The sequence below is a fragment of the Selaginella moellendorffii genome, unplaced genomic scaffold (assembly GCF_000143415.4).
Source record: "Selaginella moellendorffii unplaced genomic scaffold, v1.0 SELMOscaffold_21, whole genome shotgun sequence".
Taxonomy (NCBI): domain Eukaryota; kingdom Viridiplantae; phylum Streptophyta; class Lycopodiopsida; order Selaginellales; family Selaginellaceae; genus Selaginella; species Selaginella moellendorffii.
Genome location: NW_003314282.1, coordinates 362,447 through 382,588, shown reverse-complemented (window position 1 = coordinate 382,588; position 20,142 = coordinate 362,447). Strand labels below are relative to the sequence as shown.

General features: G+C 43.6%; 3 protein-coding genes and 3 pseudogenes across 6 annotated transcripts; 3 read left to right on the top strand and 3 right to left on the bottom strand.

Annotated features, from left to right (window-relative positions):
* The first annotated feature begins 2,113 nt into the window (after nucleotides 1-2,113).
* Nucleotides 2,114-3,105, top strand: LOC9637789. The gene is made up of 3 exons (XM_024678202.1): nucleotides 2,114-2,660; nucleotides 2,737-2,778; nucleotides 2,850-3,105. Exons 1-3 carry the CDS (start codon nucleotides 2,447-2,449, stop codon nucleotides 2,996-2,998), a joined length of 405 nt encoding a protein of 134 aa, XP_024533970.1. The 5' UTR covers nucleotides 2,114-2,446; the 3' UTR covers nucleotides 2,999-3,105.
* LOC112347466 lies at nucleotides 3,000-4,005 on the top strand (annotated as a pseudogene).
* Nucleotides 4,006-4,832: 827 nt separating this feature from the next.
* On the bottom strand, nucleotides 4,833-6,603 carry LOC112347465 (annotated as a pseudogene).
* A 7,353-nt stretch (nucleotides 6,604-13,956) lies between these two features.
* LOC9641371 (O-fucosyltransferase 1) lies at nucleotides 13,957-15,934 on the top strand. Of its 4 annotated transcripts, none has more exons than XM_024678055.1 (8): nucleotides 13,957-14,065; nucleotides 14,173-14,187; nucleotides 14,265-14,475; nucleotides 14,551-14,629; nucleotides 14,701-14,771; nucleotides 14,832-14,920; nucleotides 14,990-15,400; nucleotides 15,452-15,934. In XM_024678055.1, the coding sequence occupies exons 1-8, from the start codon at nucleotides 14,058-14,060 to the stop codon at nucleotides 15,669-15,671; spliced, it is 1,104 nt and encodes a 367-aa protein (XP_024533823.1). In that variant the 5' UTR covers nucleotides 13,957-14,057; the 3' UTR covers nucleotides 15,672-15,934. The 4 variants fall into 4 exon arrangements, with proteins under 4 accessions (XP_024533823.1, XP_024533825.1, XP_024533824.1 ...); XM_024678057.1 differs by having other exon boundaries at nucleotides 14,173-14,194; XM_024678056.1 differs by lacking the exon at nucleotides 14,173-14,187.
* Nucleotides 15,906-16,555, bottom strand: LOC112347464. The gene is made up of 3 exons (XM_024678385.1): nucleotides 16,289-16,555; nucleotides 16,109-16,225; nucleotides 15,906-16,055 (listed from the first exon to the last, which is right to left on the bottom strand). Exons 1-3 carry the CDS (start codon nucleotides 16,553-16,555, stop codon nucleotides 15,927-15,929), a joined length of 513 nt encoding a protein of 170 aa, XP_024534153.1. The 3' UTR covers nucleotides 15,906-15,926.
* A 663-nt stretch (nucleotides 16,556-17,218) lies between these two features.
* On the bottom strand, nucleotides 17,219-19,362 carry LOC112347463 (annotated as a pseudogene).
* Between the last annotated feature and the right edge of the window lie 780 nt (nucleotides 19,363-20,142).

Here is a 20,142-nt window from a genome sequence, read left to right as displayed (position 1 = left end):
ATTGATTGGCACATAAAATAATATTTCATGGAAGAATTGAAGATTCAATTGAGGGATCATATAAAAATATACTATATGACTCATATGCAAAGTGGTGACTCAGGTGGTTGAGTTTGAAATCTAAAATTGCTTTTATGAAACAAAATTCCTAAGGTGAGTAGGGCAATGGAATTGGTAAATCAAAAGAAAATTGTCGAAAATGTTGTTATATTAGTTACGTAGAGGCAACATACATCACAGCATATGATTTTAGCTTGAATTTGGGTTATATTAGCATTTAATTCATAAGAGAATCAAGGAATATATAGTGTGAGGATTTATAACAGACTAAGATAAGGCATTTAGAGTGTTTTGTAGTAATATCAAAGTAGTTTTATAAAGGATTGGTAGGGATTATTTCAAGAACCTAATGCAGATACTTTAAATAACCACTGTAGCTTTGGGGAATATATATATAGAGATAAAATAACCATTAAGGGCTTTTTTATTAAGTAATTGTCTTTTTTTTAGTTGGTTTAAAATTTTCTAGTTAACTTAAAAGGAGAAAGGTAGGGTGCACTACATATGGTATTAGAGCCAGGGGTATTAGTTCGATTCCCATTAATTAGTGGCTACTTAAAATATAATATATGCTTGAGCAAAGTATATTTTTACCCAACTTCAAAATCATATATATTAAGCATTTAACATCCTTCCTCTTGTGAGGTTAGGAAAGAAAAAAAATAGAAAGAAAGAATGGTTAAGGATGAGGGAAGAGAGATAAAGAGTGGTTAAAGGATGAAGAGGAAGAGAGAAAGAAAAAGAAAGAAAGAAAGAATGGTTAAAAAATGAAGAGAAATAAAGAGTGGTTAAAGGATAAAGAGAGGAAGAAGAGAGATAAGGAAAAAGAAAAAAAAGAAAGAATGGTTAAAAGATGAAGGAAAAAAGATAAAAAGTGGTTAAAGGATGAAGAGAGGAAACATGTAAATTTTGTGACCAAGAGATTAAAATAAATATAGAAGGAGGAATAGGTGAACATATAATATAATATTTCCATCCTTCTATTAGGATTTTCTTAGCATGGTGGAGATAAAAAATCAATGTAGGGTTAAAATAAAGTAATACCCTCTTTATGAAGAGATGAAGTAAGACAGATTCCTTTATGGTATAAATAAGGTTGTAAATTAGGAGAAAATATGATAAGGATGAAAGTAGGAGCTATTTGGAAAAAAGGATTGAATAAGAAAAAGCCCAGATAAGTGTTTGGGATTCTGCTAATAGAGCGTCAATTATTGAGGAAATAAGTAGCATTAATGATTGTGGAGATTATTATGAGCCACAAAAGAATCATGAAAATTCCAAAACTAGAGGAAAAAAGTATATGAACTTTAGAAGTAGAGGGATATGAGGAGTCAAAGGTGGCAGTGAATAGATAAAAAGGTGAGAGGAGATTTCAAATGGTCAAGTTTGAAATGAAGAATTAGTTGTAAGAAAAAGAGACTTTCATAATTTCCCTGGATACAAAGATTTTCATAAGTGAGAAAAAATTTATATATCCAGCAATTTATGATACAAAGATTTTCATAATGTAGGGTGAGAAAAAATTTACATATCCAGCAATTTATGACTCTGACCTGATGCCTAATAATCTTCCCCTTGGCAAGGAATGATAGTTTGCAATCATAAACCACCTTACAGTCACCATGGTTTTACTAAACCTTCACCATGATGAATATTTCTACCCACTCATGCCAATGTTAAGATTTTATCCTTTACACCTTAAGCCAATTGGCTAAAAGGGTGATCACTTGATTGTAAAGCCCTTTTTTATCTTATTATCCTGACTTATTCAAACATTAGAAATAATTAAAGATGTATTATGGTAAAGAGAGGAGATTCATTGAGATATTCTTCTATGATTTGGGCACCTGTACAAATAACAATTTGCAATCCAGTTATAAGAGATTTGGCTTAGAGTAGTAGATATAAATATCGGTCAACAAATAGTCCTAGATAGTCCTACCATCTTGAAAATATTTCATGTGGGTCGGTGGCTTCTCTTGACTGGCGCATATAGATCGTCCAAAATAACGAATAAGTTTCAAAAATTTCGTCCACACGCTCTCTTCGATTAGGTCATAGTTTCCAGGAGCTATGGCGGCAGGGTCTGAGAAAATCCGAGGTAAGCAGGATGGATCTCACGCTCGAGGAAGACGAGATCTTCCATCTCGGCCAGGAGCTAGGCTGGCTAGTGATTGGGACAATGCCCGGTCGATCTGGTTGTGATCCGGAATTTGCAACAGCAGGACCGCCTCGTGATCGGCCGAGCCCAAAGTCAAGAGGATGAGACACGCCGGTCGAGCTGCGGCAATCAGTGCAGTGAGCCGGGGAGGAACTGAGATCCGTCCGGGCTAAAGGCGGGAGTCGATTTTCTCCACGCAAGAACATTAACCCCGTGTCGAGCATCATGCGAAGTTCTTCCGGTGATAGTGGTAGCGAGGGCGTTCCAGTGCACCCTTTTGGATTTGGATCCCGAGGCCATGCTGAGCATCGCCCAGGCTACCGATGGCAGCCGTCCAGCACGCGTTGGTGGCACAGGAAGTGGAGGTCTGTGATTGAAGTGGAAGGGATTTGCTGGTCGATTGTCCATCTCGCAATTGCGGCTCATCGTTCACTCGCATGTAAGCATTCGTCAACATTTCCTTGCTCCTCGTTTATACGTGTTTGTCTCCTTTTTTTGTTCTCTTTTTCTGGCAGCTTCTTCTTCTGGCTGGAGGCCGTCCCGATCTTTTTTGCCGCGTAAGTAATTGTCGAGTGTTTTTCTCATATCTTTCTCTTCTTCCTATGTAACTTAGTGAACTATCTTGCAGCCACTCCCAAGGAAGGCAATGGCGATCTCGTCGTTCGTTACAATGGCCGGCAACACAAGCATTACATTCATTATCCTCGCTGCCAAAACTGCATTGCAAATCTGCATAGCCACACTGATGAAGCTGGAAATAAAAAGCAAGGAAAGTAGAATGTCTCCGCTGCTGGTTAAGCCCAAGTAGGATACTCTCTGTGGAACGATAAAAGGTCCTTTTATCTTTTGCTTTCTCGTCCCTGGTTATGATAAAGAGCAAATAGTTTTTTTTGATGTTGCAGACGTCAAGATTCGTTTCAAACCGGACGTGATGCAGCAGGCTCCGCGCTGAAGGCCACTTCATGTCGATCCACCTCCGATATGAGATGGATATGCTCCCTGGGTACGTACTTTCGACTTTTGCATTCTTCCTCCACTGACAAGCTTCTCTTAGGTGCCTCGCCATCTTCAAACCGGAAGAACAGGAGATACTATGAAAGTACCGCGAGCAAAACTTTGCCAAGAAGCGCCTCGTCTACAACGAGAGGCGCTTGATCGGGAACTGTCCCTTGACACCGGAAGAAGTAGGCTCATCCTCCAGGCAATGGGCCTCGACAACTCGACGCGCCTCTACCTCGCAGCGGGCGACATCTTTCGAGGCAAGACGTTCATGCAGCCACTGTATCCTCACCTAGAGAATCGCACCACCGTCGCTGCTCCGGAGGGGCTGGAAGCTGTTCAGGCCGAGGGGGCTGGGACCGGCGGTGGACTACATGGTGTGCTTGCTCTCGGACATCTTCATGCCAACTTACGACGGTCTTAGCAACTTTGCTCCTGGGCCACAGGCTCTACTACGGCTTCCGGGCGTCCATCCAGCCCAACAGGAAGGCTCTGGCACCGATCTTTATGGCTCGCGAGAGTGGTGGCGGCGGCGGCGACGCTAACTTCGAGGCCATGGTGAGAGGGGACGTCTCCCCGCCCGGTGAATCCCGAGTCGTCTTCACGAATCCCTGGCCGGAGTGCTTCTCGGGCGAGGGGTGCCCAGCGAATACCAGCATGAACGTCAGGGCTTTGGAGGAAGGTGGCGACGGCCCGTTCGGGTGGAAGAATCGAATAATTCATGTATCTTGTTAGTTTATAATGAGAGAACGTCGGCAAATGAACAACCGCGTTGCTTCATCTCAGGCCATGGTCATTTTTTTTTCTACTGATGCTGTCTACATTCTTGGTTTGAAAAAAGAAAAGGATATGCTTGAATTTATAGGATCGTGACCTCAGCAGCTGTTTATCAACACAAGCTCATTGTTGGAAAACCAGCAGCAGCATGATATCACCAGCATGCTCGTTATGGAACAGATGCCCCCAACAAGAAAACCGTATGTGTACGTTTTCTTTCCACCAAAGAAAACATAACTACATGGACACCCTTGTAAGTCTCTAGGAAAAGAAGAGAAAAAAACTGGCTAAGAAAGCAAAGGTTCCAATCGTTTCAGATACCTCTTCAGATAGCTGAGGTGGCCAATGTATGATAGCTGCAGTGAAGCCATGACAAAGGTAATCTTGATCGCAGGGCTCAACAATCCCTGCTCAATAGGGTACCCTAAAATTTCCCCTTACCCAATGAGATACTATTTTCAGCTTCAAGTACAAGATTTTAAACGAGATCCTGGGATGAATTGCGGCGTATTCCTCTTTGACGACAACCAGCTCCAAGAGAACTTGGAATCATCTTGGTACCAGTGCTTGCTCCACTCCTGCCGCATCTCCTCGATTAGGATTTTCTTCGTCTCAGGCAAGAAGAAATGCACGAAGAGCGTCATCCATGTTTACTGCACTGGTCAGCAGATCTCAAGAGAAAAGACTTCGCTGGGAACCAGGCAACTCAAGACCACGCGAAAGAAATCATGTGAACGCCTACTGCGAATCTCTTTGAGCTCTTCGTTCCCCTTGAACTCGAACTAGCTAAAATAATTCTAGTGGCCACTTTGAAAATCATTGATCATGACGGTGATCACTCCCGAGTAGAGCGAGGCATTGTGTGGAACCCAATCGACTGGAACAGAACAAGAGCGTAGTTGATGCCTGTGACTTGCTGACAGTATGGGATGAGCACGGCCATTGCAAGCTGAGGCTCTGGAGGAGTGATTTGCCTTGCTCGAGATGGCCTCTGTTTGGAGTGTCGGAGAGGAAAATGGCCGCAAAAAGTGAGGAGTGATGCTGGGACTGCCGCAAGGCCGAGCGAGAGCCTCCTTCCCCAGAGCTGGAGATTAGCGGTGCCATAATTGATGAGATTGGCACACAAGACCCCAAAGTTGACGGCTTGCTGGAACATTATGTTGAGATCACCGCGAAGTTTTGGTGGTGCCATCTCTGACAGGTAGAGTGGTACTGACTGCCAAATATTTAGTAAACAAACCAAGAACATATATCAAGCTTACCTAATAAGAACTTTTGGTAAGCATCACCAAATTCTCTGCGGCAGCATGGAGAGCCCCTCCAATGAGAAAGCTGAGGCCACCAATTAGCATTGTTGGGCATCGCCCCTTGTTGCTCGTCACGTACTCTCCAAAGCTCGCAAAGAGAGCTGCGAGATAGAGCGAGGACTTGAATGCCTGGAGACCCTGGTTGTCATACTTACAGTAATTGTTCTCGGGGGCAGCGTGCTTGCGGACATAGAAAAACTGATGAGAAAATCGTCCATGGCGATCTTATAGAACTTGCTAAGCGTTGAAGCGTCTTCTGTACTTGAGATTCCAGTGTCATGTCCAAATATCAAACCTCTACTGGCGGCCGTGATGCAAGCCAGCAAAACTGGAATGGTATTAATCGATCTGCCTGTTTGTGAGCGTTGGAGAAAGGAGAGATCCTCCAGCCATCGAGGACGAACGAACAAACCCAAAACTGTTCTTGACAAAACAACAAGACTCAGAAGGCAGCACACTGTCCTGGTCCAAGGTTTAGTCGAGAAGATATTTGAATATTTGTTTTATATTGCTTAAATTCAAAAAGAGATTGAAATTAAAAGGATAAAGTTTTGAAAATGCATGCACAGCCAAATAATTTCAAATTGTTCTGTATTTTCTTTTCTTTTGATTGATTCACTATATAAATTGATGATAAATCAGAAACATACATAAAAAAAAATTTTTTTTCATTTCATGGCTACTTATACTTTTATTTCTTAATTTGTGTTTGTGTTGGTCTCTTTCTCATTGGTAAACCTTAAATTTCTATTTTCTTTTTGTACTTACTAATACAAATTCACTAGGCTATAGCAGACTTTACTGATAATGTGATATTGAGACCATAAAAATTGAACAGCTTGATGTGAATGATGAGTCCAAAGGATGACAGCTTGAAGCTACATGTGCACGTTTCAAAAACAAAATATCACCTATTGTTCTTAACAATTGCATTGGAAATAATAATGGCAATCTTATAAGAGGTGCTAAATTTCAATGGAGCTGTGAAGGTGCTAACATCCCAATTTCACCAGACAAGACAGTTAAACTAAGTGCTCTTTGCTATGATTTTCAAGGTGACCAACGACTTTCAAACTTTATCTTAAATGACATTCTAAGAGCAGAAAATGGTCGAATGATATGTTAAAATACTGTTTTGTATTGTTTAAGATATCGAATTCCTAGAACATTCATGATACTTTAGAATTGTTTTTCTCTATTTCGTTTATAATCAAGGTTAAATACTTATTAAAATTGATACAGAAGAGCAGTGACTCCCATCTTGTTCTCCACGTGAATCCCGCTGGTGCACAGCTCCATGACGAGATGGACTGACGCTGCTTTCCGGAACCCTTTTCCACGCACAGATGACCGCAAATTAGCACTGGCCGAGCCTTCATGCCCCTTAAAGCTGGCGCTAAATTTCAACTTACACGATCACGCATGGGCTGCCGGTGGATTGGAGCTGGAGCTTTGCAAAGAGGGAGAAATTGGCACTGGGTGTAATTTTGCAGGATCTGATCCGCCAGAACCAAGGCCACCATCCCCTCGAGCTGTAAAAAATCGATCGCATTCACGAGATCCACGAAAGGAGAACAGTTTCTTGGAAATTACCTCGACACATGATCATCACGAGCACAAGCTCGCAGCTCAGTACTTTCTTTTGGAATTTCTTTGAGAAGCAAGCAAGCAAGCAAAATCAAATATGGCGAAAGAAAATTTCTGAGAGCCTCGTCAGCTTGAATGCTATTCTCGTCACTATCGTCTCTCCATTTGAAATTCCTCCCTGCATGAAGTGTTCACAAGCTTGAGAAAAAAAAGAGAGGGATTTAAGTTCCAGATCAAGTATTTCCTGCGCAAGAATAGTTCTCAAGCATCGTAAACTTTGTCATATGTTTCGATCACACCTAGCATCCCTCAACCAATCTCGTGCGAATGCAGGCAATCTTTCATCGAGGCAGCAGCTCCACGCTCGCATGTCATAGGACATTCTTGATCCAAGCTTATGGCAAATGTGATACCGCAAGCAGTCCTATTTGTGAGCGATGGAGCAAGAACAGATCCTCCAGCCTCATCACCATGCGTAGACAGAGTCATTTAATTTCTAAATTTATAGTTAATTTTGTATAGTTACTGCCTAAAATTAACCTGAAAATATACATATGTTAAGTAAAAAAATTATTATTTTGGCTAATAATTCAGTCATTTATATGTTTATTAAGAGAAGCACTAACATAATTTCACAAAATAGTTACAAGTTAGGTAAAGCTTTATTACTTAAATTATTGTTAGTATAGTTTTACTTGTTTATCAATAAAGATTTATTGAAGTAGTCAATTGTAGACTATAATACGAATTTTTCTATAAGCAGATTATATAACATTAGATACATAAAAACACTTTTTGATTGGATATATAAATAACGTTATGCTTTATTAAAAACTATTTTAACCCAAATTACTAAACCAATAAATATTAGAACTATTTTTATTTTTAACACTGGAAAAATCTTAAGTAGTTCAATCAAATTAGGTTTAAAAATATTTTTATTTTATTTCAGCCATATTACCATATCTAAAAATACTTTATAGTACAGAATAACTATCAATTAAGGTTTAAAATTGACTTGTAAATACAGATTTTTAGCCATTAAATTTTATATATAATACAAAAAATAGTTCTTTTATTGTTAAATAACTTGTTGTTGAAGTTATGACTAATAAATGCAAAATGTACAATTCATAAATTTACTAATAACATATATAGTATACTAATAAGAGTATAAACATTCTTAATCAGAGTCATTAAGAACAAATTTTAGAAAAAGTAATTTAATTAATAAAAATGTATCTTTACCTATATAATTTATGTTGTGCAAGCTTCACTATGATTAAAAAGGCTTTTAACAATTGCTAAGATGCACTGTTCATCACCCTCTCGCCATTACATCGAAGTTTGCTGCACCGCCGCCGCCACCACTCTCACGAGCCATAAAGATCGGTGCCAGAGCCTTCCTGTTAGGCTGGATGGACACCGGAAGCCATAGTAGAGCCTGTGGCCCAGGAGATTGTTGAAAAAGTTATGTTCGAGAGCAAGCACACCATGTAGTCCACCGCCGCTCCCAGCAGCCCTCTCCCTTCGGCCTGGACAGCTTCCAGCCCCTCCAGAGCAGTGACAGTGGTGCGATTCTCCAGGTGTGGATTTACAGTGGCTGCCTGAACCTCTTGCTGCGAGGTAGAGGCGCGTCGATTTGTCGAGGTCCATTGCCTGGAGGACGACTTCTCCGGTGGACACTTCCCGCCTCTCGTTGTAGACGAGGCGCTTCTTGGCAAAGTTTTGCTCTCGGTACTTCCATAGTATCTCTTGTTCTTCCGGTTTGAAGATGGCAAGGCACCTAAGAGAAGCTTGTCAGTGCGAAAGTCGAAAGTACGTACCCATCTAGAATCGGAGAAAGTGGCGGAGCCTGCTCACGATCTGGTTGCTCAGCAACATAACGTCCGGTTTGAAACGAATCTTGACGTTGTCGCTAAGCGATTTGATAAAGTGTTCTGAATCATAAATGCCTCTGCAACATCAAAAACAACTGTTTGCTCTTTATCATAACCAGGGACGAGAGAGCAAAAGATAAAAGTGTTAGCATCCTACTCTGACAACACAAGCGTTGCATGCATTATCCTCGCTGCCAAACTGCATTGCAAATCTGCAAAGCCACAACGATGAAGTTGGAAATAAAAAGCAAGGCCAGCGTACACAGAAGCAGCACCAGGCCAGAGATGGACAATCGACCAGCAAATCCCTTCATGCTGGCAGTCACTTGCTTCCATTGCCTCTGGCCCCTTCTTACGCTCCACCCGCGAGAGAACGCTCATCATCGTCGTCTTGCCAATGCCTAGCTCCCCTGGGGCAGTAGCTTAGAGCGAGCAATAAGCTCATATACCAGAATAATCAAACCATGGATACTAATGTTGGGTATAAATATCCTCTGTTGGTGGTTTTTTCCATTACAAAGAATCTAATAATGGCCGTTCCAATCCAACGGTCAAGATGTTAAAAAGCTAGTCTTGAAATGGCCATTTCGGGCGAGAGGTATGGAGGAGGGATTGTTGGACCCCCCAAAGGGTGAGTATGATCTTGCTGATATCTACCAGGGTTGGAAGCTTGGTCGTCACTGGATTATATGGCGCCAGTTCTTTCTGAATCTCGTTAGTCACTGCTACACCGCATATGGGATCTGGATGGGTAATACATATCTGCCCCCTCTAGATACTGAATTCAGACGGTTTGTGGGAGTCTGTGCGGTTATGGTGGCCTGTGCCATTTCAGGTAAGTTTTATTTTCCTGTTTTATTTTATGTAGTCTTGAGGAAACTTTGAACAGCGCGAATGTTGGCTACCGTGGGTCGAAAGAAGGCAATCGCGTATGGCTGTCTTGTTGCTGGCATCAGCGGTATCTGTTCCACAGCGACCACGAATTTGTGGGTGGTGCTCCCTTTTCAGGCGATACAGTTCTGGGGGTTTGCAACTCCATCAGGAATCGTACCTTTCGACGATTGGTATGGATGCGAGGGCGTGCTCCTCCTTGTAAGGGCTGCACTTTATGGTGTTTGTATGTGGTATGCTCAACCCATTGCACGAGGATGGCAATTTTTGGGAGCAGGTGTTGCGCTTGTCTATGCGCTACTGGTTCATGTCTACATGCTGGAGTCTCCACTTGAAATTCTGCGAAGAGGATATGGTTTAGAAGAACTCAAGACGCAACAGCTCGACATGCAAGTTATTGAGGCTATTCAAGACAAGGCTATTCAAGCTTTGGAGAAATTTGCTAAGGCAACAGGAAATGATTTACCAGCAGATATAAAAAGCCTGAAGCCAGAATATATTAAGCTTTTAAACCAATACTAGGAATTGTTGGTTTTGACATTTAAGAAACTTAGATTATGAATAGTTCTTTATTTATAGTTCAGGTTTTTATTATTTCGAAAGGTTATTTAGATTAATTTTGTATTTGTAATTTATAAATTTTCCTTGATATAGAATTAATCTTGTGTTTATAAATTATAAACATGTTTATAATTCTAAACTTCAACTTAACACTAAAAAAATTGTTATTAAAATATGTTTTGTCAAATTTTATTAATTTTTAATAACTATAGTTTTGATAAAAATTCAATATCTTTTGGAAAACTTTGCTACTTTTTAAAATGTAATTTAATAACTATAAAATTATTAGTGAATGTAACAATAGAGATCTGAATTTCATATAAAACTTGAATTTATTCACAAAATTGAATTTAAATTTTGTGAGTGCATGGAATATGGAAAGGGAATACAGAAATGTGCATATCAATTAGCCCAAAAACCCTAGCTTATATACAGGAGCGAGTGGTCCGGATTGAAACCAATATGACGGCTACCAAAATCCACTGCACTAATATTAGTATACGGCATCGTAGCTGTACACTTGGCCCTCACATCATCCCCTCCTCTCGGAATAATGGAAGGCCGTCAGGGTTTTCTTGTAGATGGGCCGGGATTTGGAGGAATGTCAAGAGGAGGCATCGACAGATCTGTAGACAGTATTAACTACTCCTGATCCCTTTGTATGAAGCGTTTTAACCGCTGCACATGCACAATCTCCGGAGGATCGGCTTGTTGAACATCATGCCGAACTTCATAAACTTGCAGTCCAACTTGCCGCAACACCTGATACGGTCCTTTCCATTGCGCAAGGAGCCCCTTAGATAAACGTGGTGTACATGCTTTATTTCGTTAAAGTGGAACTTATTCAGTAAAGTGGGACATTAATTAGCATGTGTCCACATGCCATTTCCTAGTACTTAATTAATATTTATTAATATTTCTATCAGTTTTTTAATTTATTTTTTATATTTCACAATATTATAACACAAAATCATATAAAAAGTTTTTAATTTATAAATTATAAAGCTAAAACTTCAATTTTTTATTGTTGTTATAAAAATGGCATGTGGCCACACACTATAAGTGGGATAATGAAAAATTTCACTTTAACGAAATAAAACATGTACCGTAAGATGGGGAAAACGGATTAACACCAAATCATCCACTTTGTACTCCGCAGGTGGACGATGATGGGAGTTGTAGCGCCGTTGTTATCCCACTTGTACGCGGCCTAAGTGTTCGGCAGACTCTGCTCGGACAAGTGGAAGAATGCTTGTCAAATACTGATCCCATGACCTAGCATCAGGAGCTCGTGGCAATCGCGAAGGTAAACCCAACTCTATTGGTAATATTGGATTATGACCATATAAAAGTTTATATGGTGAAGCACCAACAGAACTCTGCACCCCTGTGACATAGGCATACCAAAGAGATGGCAAATAACCATCCCAATCCGAATGCTGAAAGTTCACATACTTCGCAATCATCCTTTTGAATGTCCGAACGAGCCTTTCCACCAGACCGTCTGATTGTGGATGATAAACACTCGTAAAAGTGTGGTGTATCCCCAACCGAGATGTCAAAACATGAAATACCTCAACCATAAATGCAAGACCATTATCCGAAAGAATCCGCTCTGGTCACTTTGGAGGATCTGAAAATCCAAGAAATCCCAAATTATCTATCAATATATATATTTTGTTTTGATAGTGCCCAACTGGAAGCATGAGATTGATGATCGACTATAAACGTTGTCCACGTGCCCTCATCTGAACCGTCCGGAAAAAAAAAGAATTTAAATTGAAATGTAGGGCCGACTTGACCACTTAAAGGTATAAAATTCTCCCATAGGATGACCCACGAAGGTCGAGCCGCGGCACTCAATGCAGTGGAGAAGCTGCGGAGCCTGGGAGGAACTGAGATCTGTCCGGGTCTAAAGGCTGGATTCGATCTTCTCTCGCGGCGCAAGAACAGGAACCCAGTGTCGAGCATCATGCTTCTCACGGACGGGACAAAGTTCTTCCGGTGGATTCCTACCTCGAGAATGGGAGCGAGCGAGTTCCAGTGCACACTTTTGGATTTGGAAGTGATCATGATCCCGAGGCCATGCTGAGCATCGCCGAGGCCACGGGTGGCAGCTTTTGCTACGTGCAAGAGGAGTTTGCCGTCCAGCACGCGTTTGCCCAGTTCATTGGCGGGTTGCTTAGCGTGGTGGCACAGGAAGTGGAGGTCTGGATGGAGGCAAGCGGCAGAGCGCGGATCAAGAGTGTGGAAGCCACCGCCGGGACAACGGCCATGGCTGGCGATCGAGCTGCGACAGTGAAGCTTGGATCCTTGTACGCGGAAGAGGAGAGAGATATCCTGGTGGAGCTCTTGCTGCCTGGCTCTGACTCGAGCTCTTCGTCGCTGGAACTTCTCAAAGTTGGAGGGAGCTTTCGAGACCCGTCGAGCGACAAGACCCAGCAGCTTGCAAGTTCGAGCTTGGTGATCCAGGAGCTCAAAGCTGGCGAGGAAGAGGAAGCGACAAAGATCGAGGTGGACAGGCAGAAGAACCGTGTGAGTGCCTCGAAGGCCATGGCTGCCGCTCGGAGGCTCGGGTGTCGCAGCTCGGAAGACTTGGCGTCGGCAAAGCAAGCGCTGCTGGACGTGAAGCAAGAGATTGAGAGCTCCCGAGCGTTTGGAGCTGGCGATGTCTTGTCCAAGGGATTGGTGAGCGAACTCGAGGAGCTGATCCAGTGCATGATGGGGGATTATTACCGTTCCGGGGGACATGCTGTGCTGCTTGCGGCCGAGAATTCTCACGTCAACCAGCGATCTACGTACCAGTCGAGAGGTAAGACATTTTGGACAGCTCTTTTGTGTTCTAACTCTTGTGAATTTTCTCTGTTTACATCAGCTCCTTCTGCGAAAAGAGAATGTTCGGTGACATCCTATCGGACTTCGGCGATGGTAGATATGCTGGACAAATCCAAAAAGTTCAAGACTGAGAGATAGATTCAGATTTCAACTTGACAAAGCTAGACCTTGATCCTAACGGTTTGATGTTTACTCCCAATGTAAATAACCACGCGGTGTGTTAATAGCTCTCGGATTTTCGCTGGAAACACAGAGAACTTACAACTGCGAAGCGAAAAGAAAAGGAAACACCATCTACAATCAAAGAAAGTTTCTTCGATCTTCGATCTCTTCCAACTTCCAAGCAAAGAATTTGCAGCGCTTTCTCGAAAAGTTTTGCTACAAGGATTAGAGCGACCAATCACGGAAAGAGGTGGCGTTCCGTCCTGGGAAGCCATGCTCACGGCCTACACGCTCAATGCATTCGTGGAACGAGCAAAGGATCTCTGTGATTCCAAGGAGTGTGGTGGCTGCTACAAGAGTTTCTTCGAATCCATGCCTTGCTGGGACGACTCAAAGTTCTCGGTGCATGGAACTTCATAAGAACTCGAAGAGGTCGAGGAATTACCCCTCGTCCTCTTCACCGCAGCCGGAGCTAAGCTTTGAATCCTCGTCGCTCAATCCCACCTTGGTCCTTGCGGAGCTTCGATTCTGGCCTACATTTCAATCCAAATCACTTTAAAGCTCCACCGGGAGTGATCGATCAAGGCAAGAGTGTTGAGTCCCTTCGATTTTTATTGAAGCATTGGCGCTCTTTGTGAAATCCCAATCTTTCGTATTGGTCAATGTAGTCAAACATAGTCTTCCTTTGGAAAAAAACCTATAGAACTTTTATCTCGTTGAAAATATTTCGCGGCATTTGGGTTTAGTTTTAGGGTTCTTGCGAGAGGAGCGCATCGATCCAGCTCGCTCGGCCCCCGACACGACGCATTGACGCGTAGAAAACAAGCGCCCCATTTGATGCGCAGGTAAGCGCTCTCGTCTCTCCTCGCTTAGGGCAACAGGGGCGGGATAGATCTAAGCTCTCTCACACTCTCTCTCGCAACCAACGAATGGTGCTCGTGCTGCGCAACAGATCTGATCCCTCGCTGTGTGTGGTAGCTCTAGCGCAGCTGCATTCTCTCGTTTCGGGGGCCTGATTCGTGGATTTGTGTTTGGCTTGTCCAGGGGATCTAGCCACTCGCAAGACGATGATGAGCGTTCTCTCACGGGTGGAGCGTCGGCATTAGGAAGAAGGGGGCAGAGGCAATGGAAGCAAGTGACTGCCAGTATGAAGGGATTTGCTGGTCGATTGTCCATCTCGGGCCTGGTGCTGCTTCTGTGCATGGTGTCGCTGGTCTCGCAGTTGCGGCAAGACGGTGTCATCGTTCACTCTCATGTAAGCATTCCTCGCGCTTTCCTTGCTCTCGTTTTTAAAGCGTTTATCTCTTCTTTTTCTTTTGGTTTTTGGCAGATTGATGTGAATTCTCTTTGGACGAGCTCTTCTTCTTCTGGTTGGAGGCCTTCCTCGGCTCCCAGATCTTTTTGGCCGCGTAAGTAGAGTTTTTTTCTCATATCATTCTTTTCTTCTTGTATGTAACTTAGTGGACTATCTTGCTTGCAGCCCCTCCCAAGGAAAGCAATGGCTATCTCGTCGTTCGGTGCAATGGCGGGCTTAACCAGCAGCGCAGTGCCGTAAGAGACATTCTATTCTTCTTGCGTTTTATTTCCAGCTTCATCGATGTGTCATTGCAGATTTGTAATGCAGTTTTGGCAGCGAGGATAATGAATGCAACGCTTGTGTTGCCGGAGTTGGATACTAACTCGTTTTGGAACGATAAAAGGTCCGTATATCTTTTGCTTTCTCGTCCTTGATTATGATAAAAAGCAAACAGTTGTTTTTGATGTTGCAGTGGTTTTGCTGGCATCTATGATGTAGAACACTTTATCAAATCCCTTAGACACGACGTCAAGATTGTGGAGTCCCTTCCTTACGTCTCCGACAAGAAGAAGAAAAAGATGAAGGCTTTCCAGGTTGCTTACTCGTTCTTTCAAACCAACGTCGGAACTCTTGTCTGCTGTAGATCGCACCCTCCAAGTTGGTACGAGACCGAAGCGCTGGCTAAGATGAAACAGCACGGCGCGATATATCTCACTCCCTTTTCCCATCTCCTAGCCGGAGAGATTCCAAACGCCGAGTACCAGCGGTTGAGGTGCAGGGTAAACTTCCACGCACTGCGTTTCAAGCCCGACGTGATGCAGCTGAGCAACCAGATAGTGAGCAGGCAGGCCACTTCATGTCGATCCATGCTTGCATTCGCTGGGTACGTACTTTCTTCTTTCGCATTCTTTCTCCACCGACAAGCTTATCTCAGGTGCCTCGCCGTATTCAAACCGAAAGAGCAGGAGATACTACAACGAGAAGCGCTTGAAGAGGTCGGTCTCATTCTCCAGGCAATGGACTTGGACAACTCAACGCGCGACATCTTTGGAGGCGAGAGAATCGTCGCCTGGAGAACCGCACTACCGTCGCTGCTCCGGAGGAGCTGGAAGCTGTCCAAGCCGAGGGGAGAGGACTTCTGGGACCGACGGTGAACTACCCGGTGTGCTTGCTCTCGGACATCTTGATGAGAGGCGTGATGAGCGGTGGAACGTCGGGTGCATTCCGAGCCGTTTTGCACGAATCCCTGGCTGGCGAGAGGTGCCGTGCGAACACCGGCATGAATATCACTGCTTTGGAGGGGGGATCAAACGCGTCCTTTGGGACGATGTGGATTATCCGGGAAAAAGTAGACGATTTGTTCACAAAACTCTACCACATGTAGAGAAAAAAAGAACCGATCGCGAGTTCTACATCATAGTAAGCAGTCGAGAAATGCACCTTAAAAAACAGTAAGTGTTAGAAAGTAAAAGAAACAATCTCACATACCCGACGGAGAGGAGCACCAAGGCCAAGCCGCTTGCAATTCCATTTCCCCACTATTATAAGCAAAACAGACTTGTTACTTTATATCGCTATTCTTAAACCTTACCTTCATATTCTTGTTCTTGGTCACATGACCATGATACGCCCACAGAGCGCGGCAGCAGAATGCAACCAAAGACGTGAGGACGTTGACAGTAGGCAGTCGTCCATAATAGGCTGCGAACTACATGAAAAGGAAGAAAAGAAAACGTTTAGAAACCAAGAGAAGACAATAGAAAACTTATACTCCCAGGGGCGATGCTGTGGAGAGTAGCGTGGTCGCAATGCCGATGTAACCCACAAGCTCCCAAGTAGGAAAGGAGAGGTCCAAAAGCCTGAAGGAAACATACCACGCTGTGACGATCACCGGGGGCCAGAGGAAGCTGCCAGAGGTGTGGACAGTGTAGAGTATCTGCACCAGCGTTCCAAACTTGTTCACTTCAGAAGTTACAAGATCCCGACTGAGAAAGCAACAGAGCTCCAAGGTAGTGCAGTTCAAAGCTGCAACAAACATTGAAAAACATTTAGAGTTTGGAGAAAAACTAGCTTAGAATTAGAAAAAAAAACCAGCAAGGCCAAAGAAGACCAGGCTCTCGATCATGCTCGCGTTCTGGATGTCCATCCCGACAGGCCCAGACATGGCACCCGAGATGAGAGGCATCAGAGAAAGTAGAAGAGACAGTACAGCGGCCAAAAACTTTCTGGTGGTGAATTCCTGGAAATCCCTGTGGCTGTGAATCTCGTTGTGGCAAAGAACGAGAAGAATGAAATGTACCTCCTGCTGATTCCCTGGCTCCTGCTGGGGCGGCCGATCCTCCTGGTGCTGTCAATGAATCATGTTTGTGTCAAAGAAAAAAAAACCAGGAAATGTAGCTACCTGAAGCTGGCGCTGATTCTCCTCCTGGCCCCGATCCCCTGGCAGCAGATCCTCCCGGCGCCGATCCCCTGGCAGCCGATCCTCCTGGCGCTGATCCTCCTGGCGCCGATCCTCCGGGGGCAGATCCTGGCGAAATTTCACGCAGGAAAGCTAGGCGTGGACATACCTGAGGATTCTCGTCATCGGACAGGGGAGGGTTCTCCAGATCCTCCTGGCGCCCGGGGAGAAGAGGCTCCTCCATTGCTCCAAGATTTTGGCTAGGGTTCTACGCAATCCCTCCGAGTTTTCTTTGGAAAAAATTTGGCGCTCGAATTCAAATAAAAAAAATGGCAAGCGAGACGTTCTTCCTCCGGTGGATTAGAAACGAGGGTGGAGCTCTGCCAGAGGGAGAAATTGGCACTGCGCGTAGTGTTGGAGGAGCTGATCCGCGAGAACCAAGGCCACCATCGCCTTGGACACCATTGGAACAGCTGCAAGAAATCGATCGATAGGCATTCACGAGAGGAGAAAGGATTCCTGGATGTTACCTCGAGGAACGACGCAGTGATCATGACGAACACGAGCTCTTCTTGCCGGTCTCTCGTTCCAGTCTCTTGGAATTTCTGTAAGAAGCAATCACGCAAGCAAAATCAATGCCAGCGCAGTGAGAATTGATGAACTTTACAGTGATTGTAGACGTCGGCTTGAATGCTATTCTCATCACTATCGTCTCTTCTTCCCTGCATGACTTGTTCACAAGTTGAGGGAAAAACAGAAAGGAGATCCTGTCTAGAAACCCATGAGATTCCTTCATACTTCTTGTGTGTGTAGACAGAAAGGTCTAAACATTGCAAACGGAGATTGGTTCCATCTTGTGTTACCTTCAAAGTCAAAGCCTTTGGTGGCAGGCAAAGACATGAGAGCCTTGGCGAGCTCGGCTTCTAGCTTGTCAAGAACAGGAGCCCCAAGTCCCTGAAAGTAGACAGAAGGGTGATCAATACAGCTTTGCGTGAATGCGGGAGTAGATTTCTTACCCGAGGAACGTTTCTAGCAATCCAAACTGACGACTCCTCCCACGGAATCTCCCCTCACTCTCACAGCGTCGATGGCAGCGATCGTCTCTTCCGCCATAGCTTGATCCGGATGTTGCTCTCCACCGGGAATTACGAACACCAAGGAAATATTAAAGCACAAATTGCTTAGTACTCCTCTCTTTTTCCTGGACCTCGGTTCCGCCTTGCTGTTTGAGTAGCTTCTTTGCGATTGTCCCCGATGCTACTCTTTCTCGGGTGGATGATCTTCCTCCACCCTGCACGAGGTTTTTAAGCTTAAGACCCGAGAGAGTTTGCAAGGAAACGTTTAGATTTAACCTGGACAGCTACTTGAATCCGTAAGTAGCATCGGCATGAGACGGCCGCTAGATAAGCTAGAGCCAATCCTGCAGAATACCTCACATTAAGTTCCAGCGTCTCACTTTCTTTCTTCCGTTAACGAAAACTTACTCTTCTACGTTGATCCGTGTTTGGAACTAGAACAGCAAGTGTCCATTCCTATGAGAAAGAATTGGTAAACTTACAGAAGAAAAGAAAAGCAAGAAGCTACATTACCTTGTGCCACGCCAGAGAGAAATTTGCAAGTGCCTGTTTCCTTCCTTGGAGTTGTGATCCGACTTTGGCCCGGCCTCCTGTTCGTTGAGAAATGAAGAGAATGAGCAACATACAATGAAGACACGAAGAACATAGTACTTTATAACAAACAACGAAAGAACATACAAAGAACACGCAAAGAGTAACACGAAGAACTACACAAAAAGAACTCAAAGTAAAAGGAAACAAAAAAGTAGAAAGAAAAGAAAGAGCATACCTTCTGTCTAGATCCCTCCTCGGTGAGATTGAGCGCCGGAGGGCATCCAACGATGGCACATCCAACTCCTCCACCGTAAAAGTTGCAACGCAGAAGAGATTTCCAAAGGCATTTCCCACACCAGCACGAACTTCTGTCAAAGAAAAAAATACAGCTATCCAAGCAACCATCCAGATCCTCAACAAAAAAAACGAGGGAGAAGACCAAACGTAGTATGAACGTCTGGAAGAGCACGAAGACATAAGAACGTTTAAGTGTATGGCTATCACCGCATCCACAAAAGAAACGATCTACATTTCCAATCGAAAAAATCCATCGTTCTTCCAAAAACTCCAAGCAAACAACGAAAAAAATCCATCGTTCTTAAAAGAAATCCAAGCAACGATTCCAGAAAAAGAAGAGAAGCCCAAAAGTAAACAATGGAAGAACTCAGTAAGAGGCATTTGATAGCCGAGAAGGCCTTCCTCCTTGATCACCGCCATGGCGCCGCTGGCCGCGCCGCCCAGCTCCTCCCGACGATGTGGCACTGACAACCCTAGCGGTGGCGCGGTGAGGTCCTCCGCTACCAGCTCCAGCGATCCAGTGTGGGCGTCGGGCGCCATGGATTCCACGCGATTATCAACAACATTTCTACGCTTACAAGAAGATATTTATACTACATACAGTGTTCCAACAACAGAGATCACATGTCACGTTTTTGGTTTGCTTAAGCAAACCTATAGGGGGATTGGGATGGTAGTGAATATACTTAGAATATGCTTGAATATTCTAAGATATTCTACTATCTAGCGGTTGTTATTCATTTAGATTAATCTTGTATTTATAATTTATAAACTTTCTTAAACCTTTTCTAGTATATTCTTTTTTATTCTACCATCTAACGGTTGATATGCAATAAAATTAATCTTGTATATATAAATTACAAACATGCTTATAATCATAAGCTTGATTTGATCAATTGGATTAATAAGTAATAATAACACTAGTATTAAGCAAACCAAGCGTTGCTACATGCAACACGTAGCAATTTTTTTTATTATTTCCATGGATCGCATTTTTCCACATAGCCACATGTGATTAAATACGCAAACCAAACCATGGCAGTTGGTTTGATATATGAGCTAATAACAATCATTGCTCGCTCTAAGACATAGGTTATTAAGCTGCTACATGCCTGCGAAAGTAGCATCAATGCTCCTCTAGTTCGATCATCACTACATTTGAGGAAAGAAAGCGTAACATATTTAGCCGTAAGCTTACAATATTCTGGCTTCAGGCTTTTCATATTTGCTGGTAAATCGTTTCCTGTTGCCTCAGCAAATTTCTCTAAAGCTCCAATAGCCTTGTGCTGAGTAGCCTCGTCGAATCGCGCTGTTCAAAGA

What these genes read in the sequence shown, in the direction of transcription:
- LOC9637789 (XM_024678202.1), top strand. Translation starts at nt 2,447, where the DNA reads ATGCGAAGTTCTTCCGGTGATAGTGGTAGCGAGGGCGTTCCAGTGCAC. An exon ending in GGCTCATCGTTCACTCGCAT is followed by an intron (nt 2,661 to 2,736) that starts GTAAGCATTCGT and finishes TTTTTCTGGCAG; the next exon opens with CTTCTTCTTCTGGCTGGAGG. An exon ending in GTCCCGATCTTTTTTGCCGC is followed by an intron (nt 2,779 to 2,849) that starts GTAAGTAATTGT and finishes ACTATCTTGCAG; the next exon opens with CCACTCCCAAGGAAGGCAAT.
- LOC9641371 (XM_024678054.1), top strand. Translation starts at nt 14,150, where the DNA reads ATGGTGCTCGTGCTGCGCAACAGATCTGATCCCTCGCT. An exon ending in AACAGATCTGATCCCTCGCT is followed by an intron (nt 14,188 to 14,264) that starts GTGTGTGGTAGC and finishes TGGCTTGTCCAG; the next exon opens with GGGATCTAGCCACTCGCAAG. An exon ending in TCCCAGATCTTTTTGGCCGC is followed by an intron (nt 14,630 to 14,700) that starts GTAAGTAGAGTT and finishes TCTTGCTTGCAG; the next exon opens with CCCCTCCCAAGGAAAGCAAT.
- LOC112347464 (XM_024678385.1), bottom strand. Translation starts at nt 16,555, where the DNA reads ATGTTTGTTGCAGCTTTGAACTGCACTACCTTGGAGCTCTGTTGCTTT. An exon ending in CCACAGCATCGCCCCTGGGA is followed by an intron (nt 16,226 to 16,288) that starts GTATAAGTTTTC and finishes CTTTTCATGTAG; the next exon opens with TTCGCAGCCTATTATGGACG. An exon ending in CCAAGAACAAGAATATGAAG is followed by an intron (nt 16,056 to 16,108) that starts GTAAGGTTTAAG and finishes TGCTTATAATAG; the next exon opens with TGGGGAAATGGAATTGCAAG.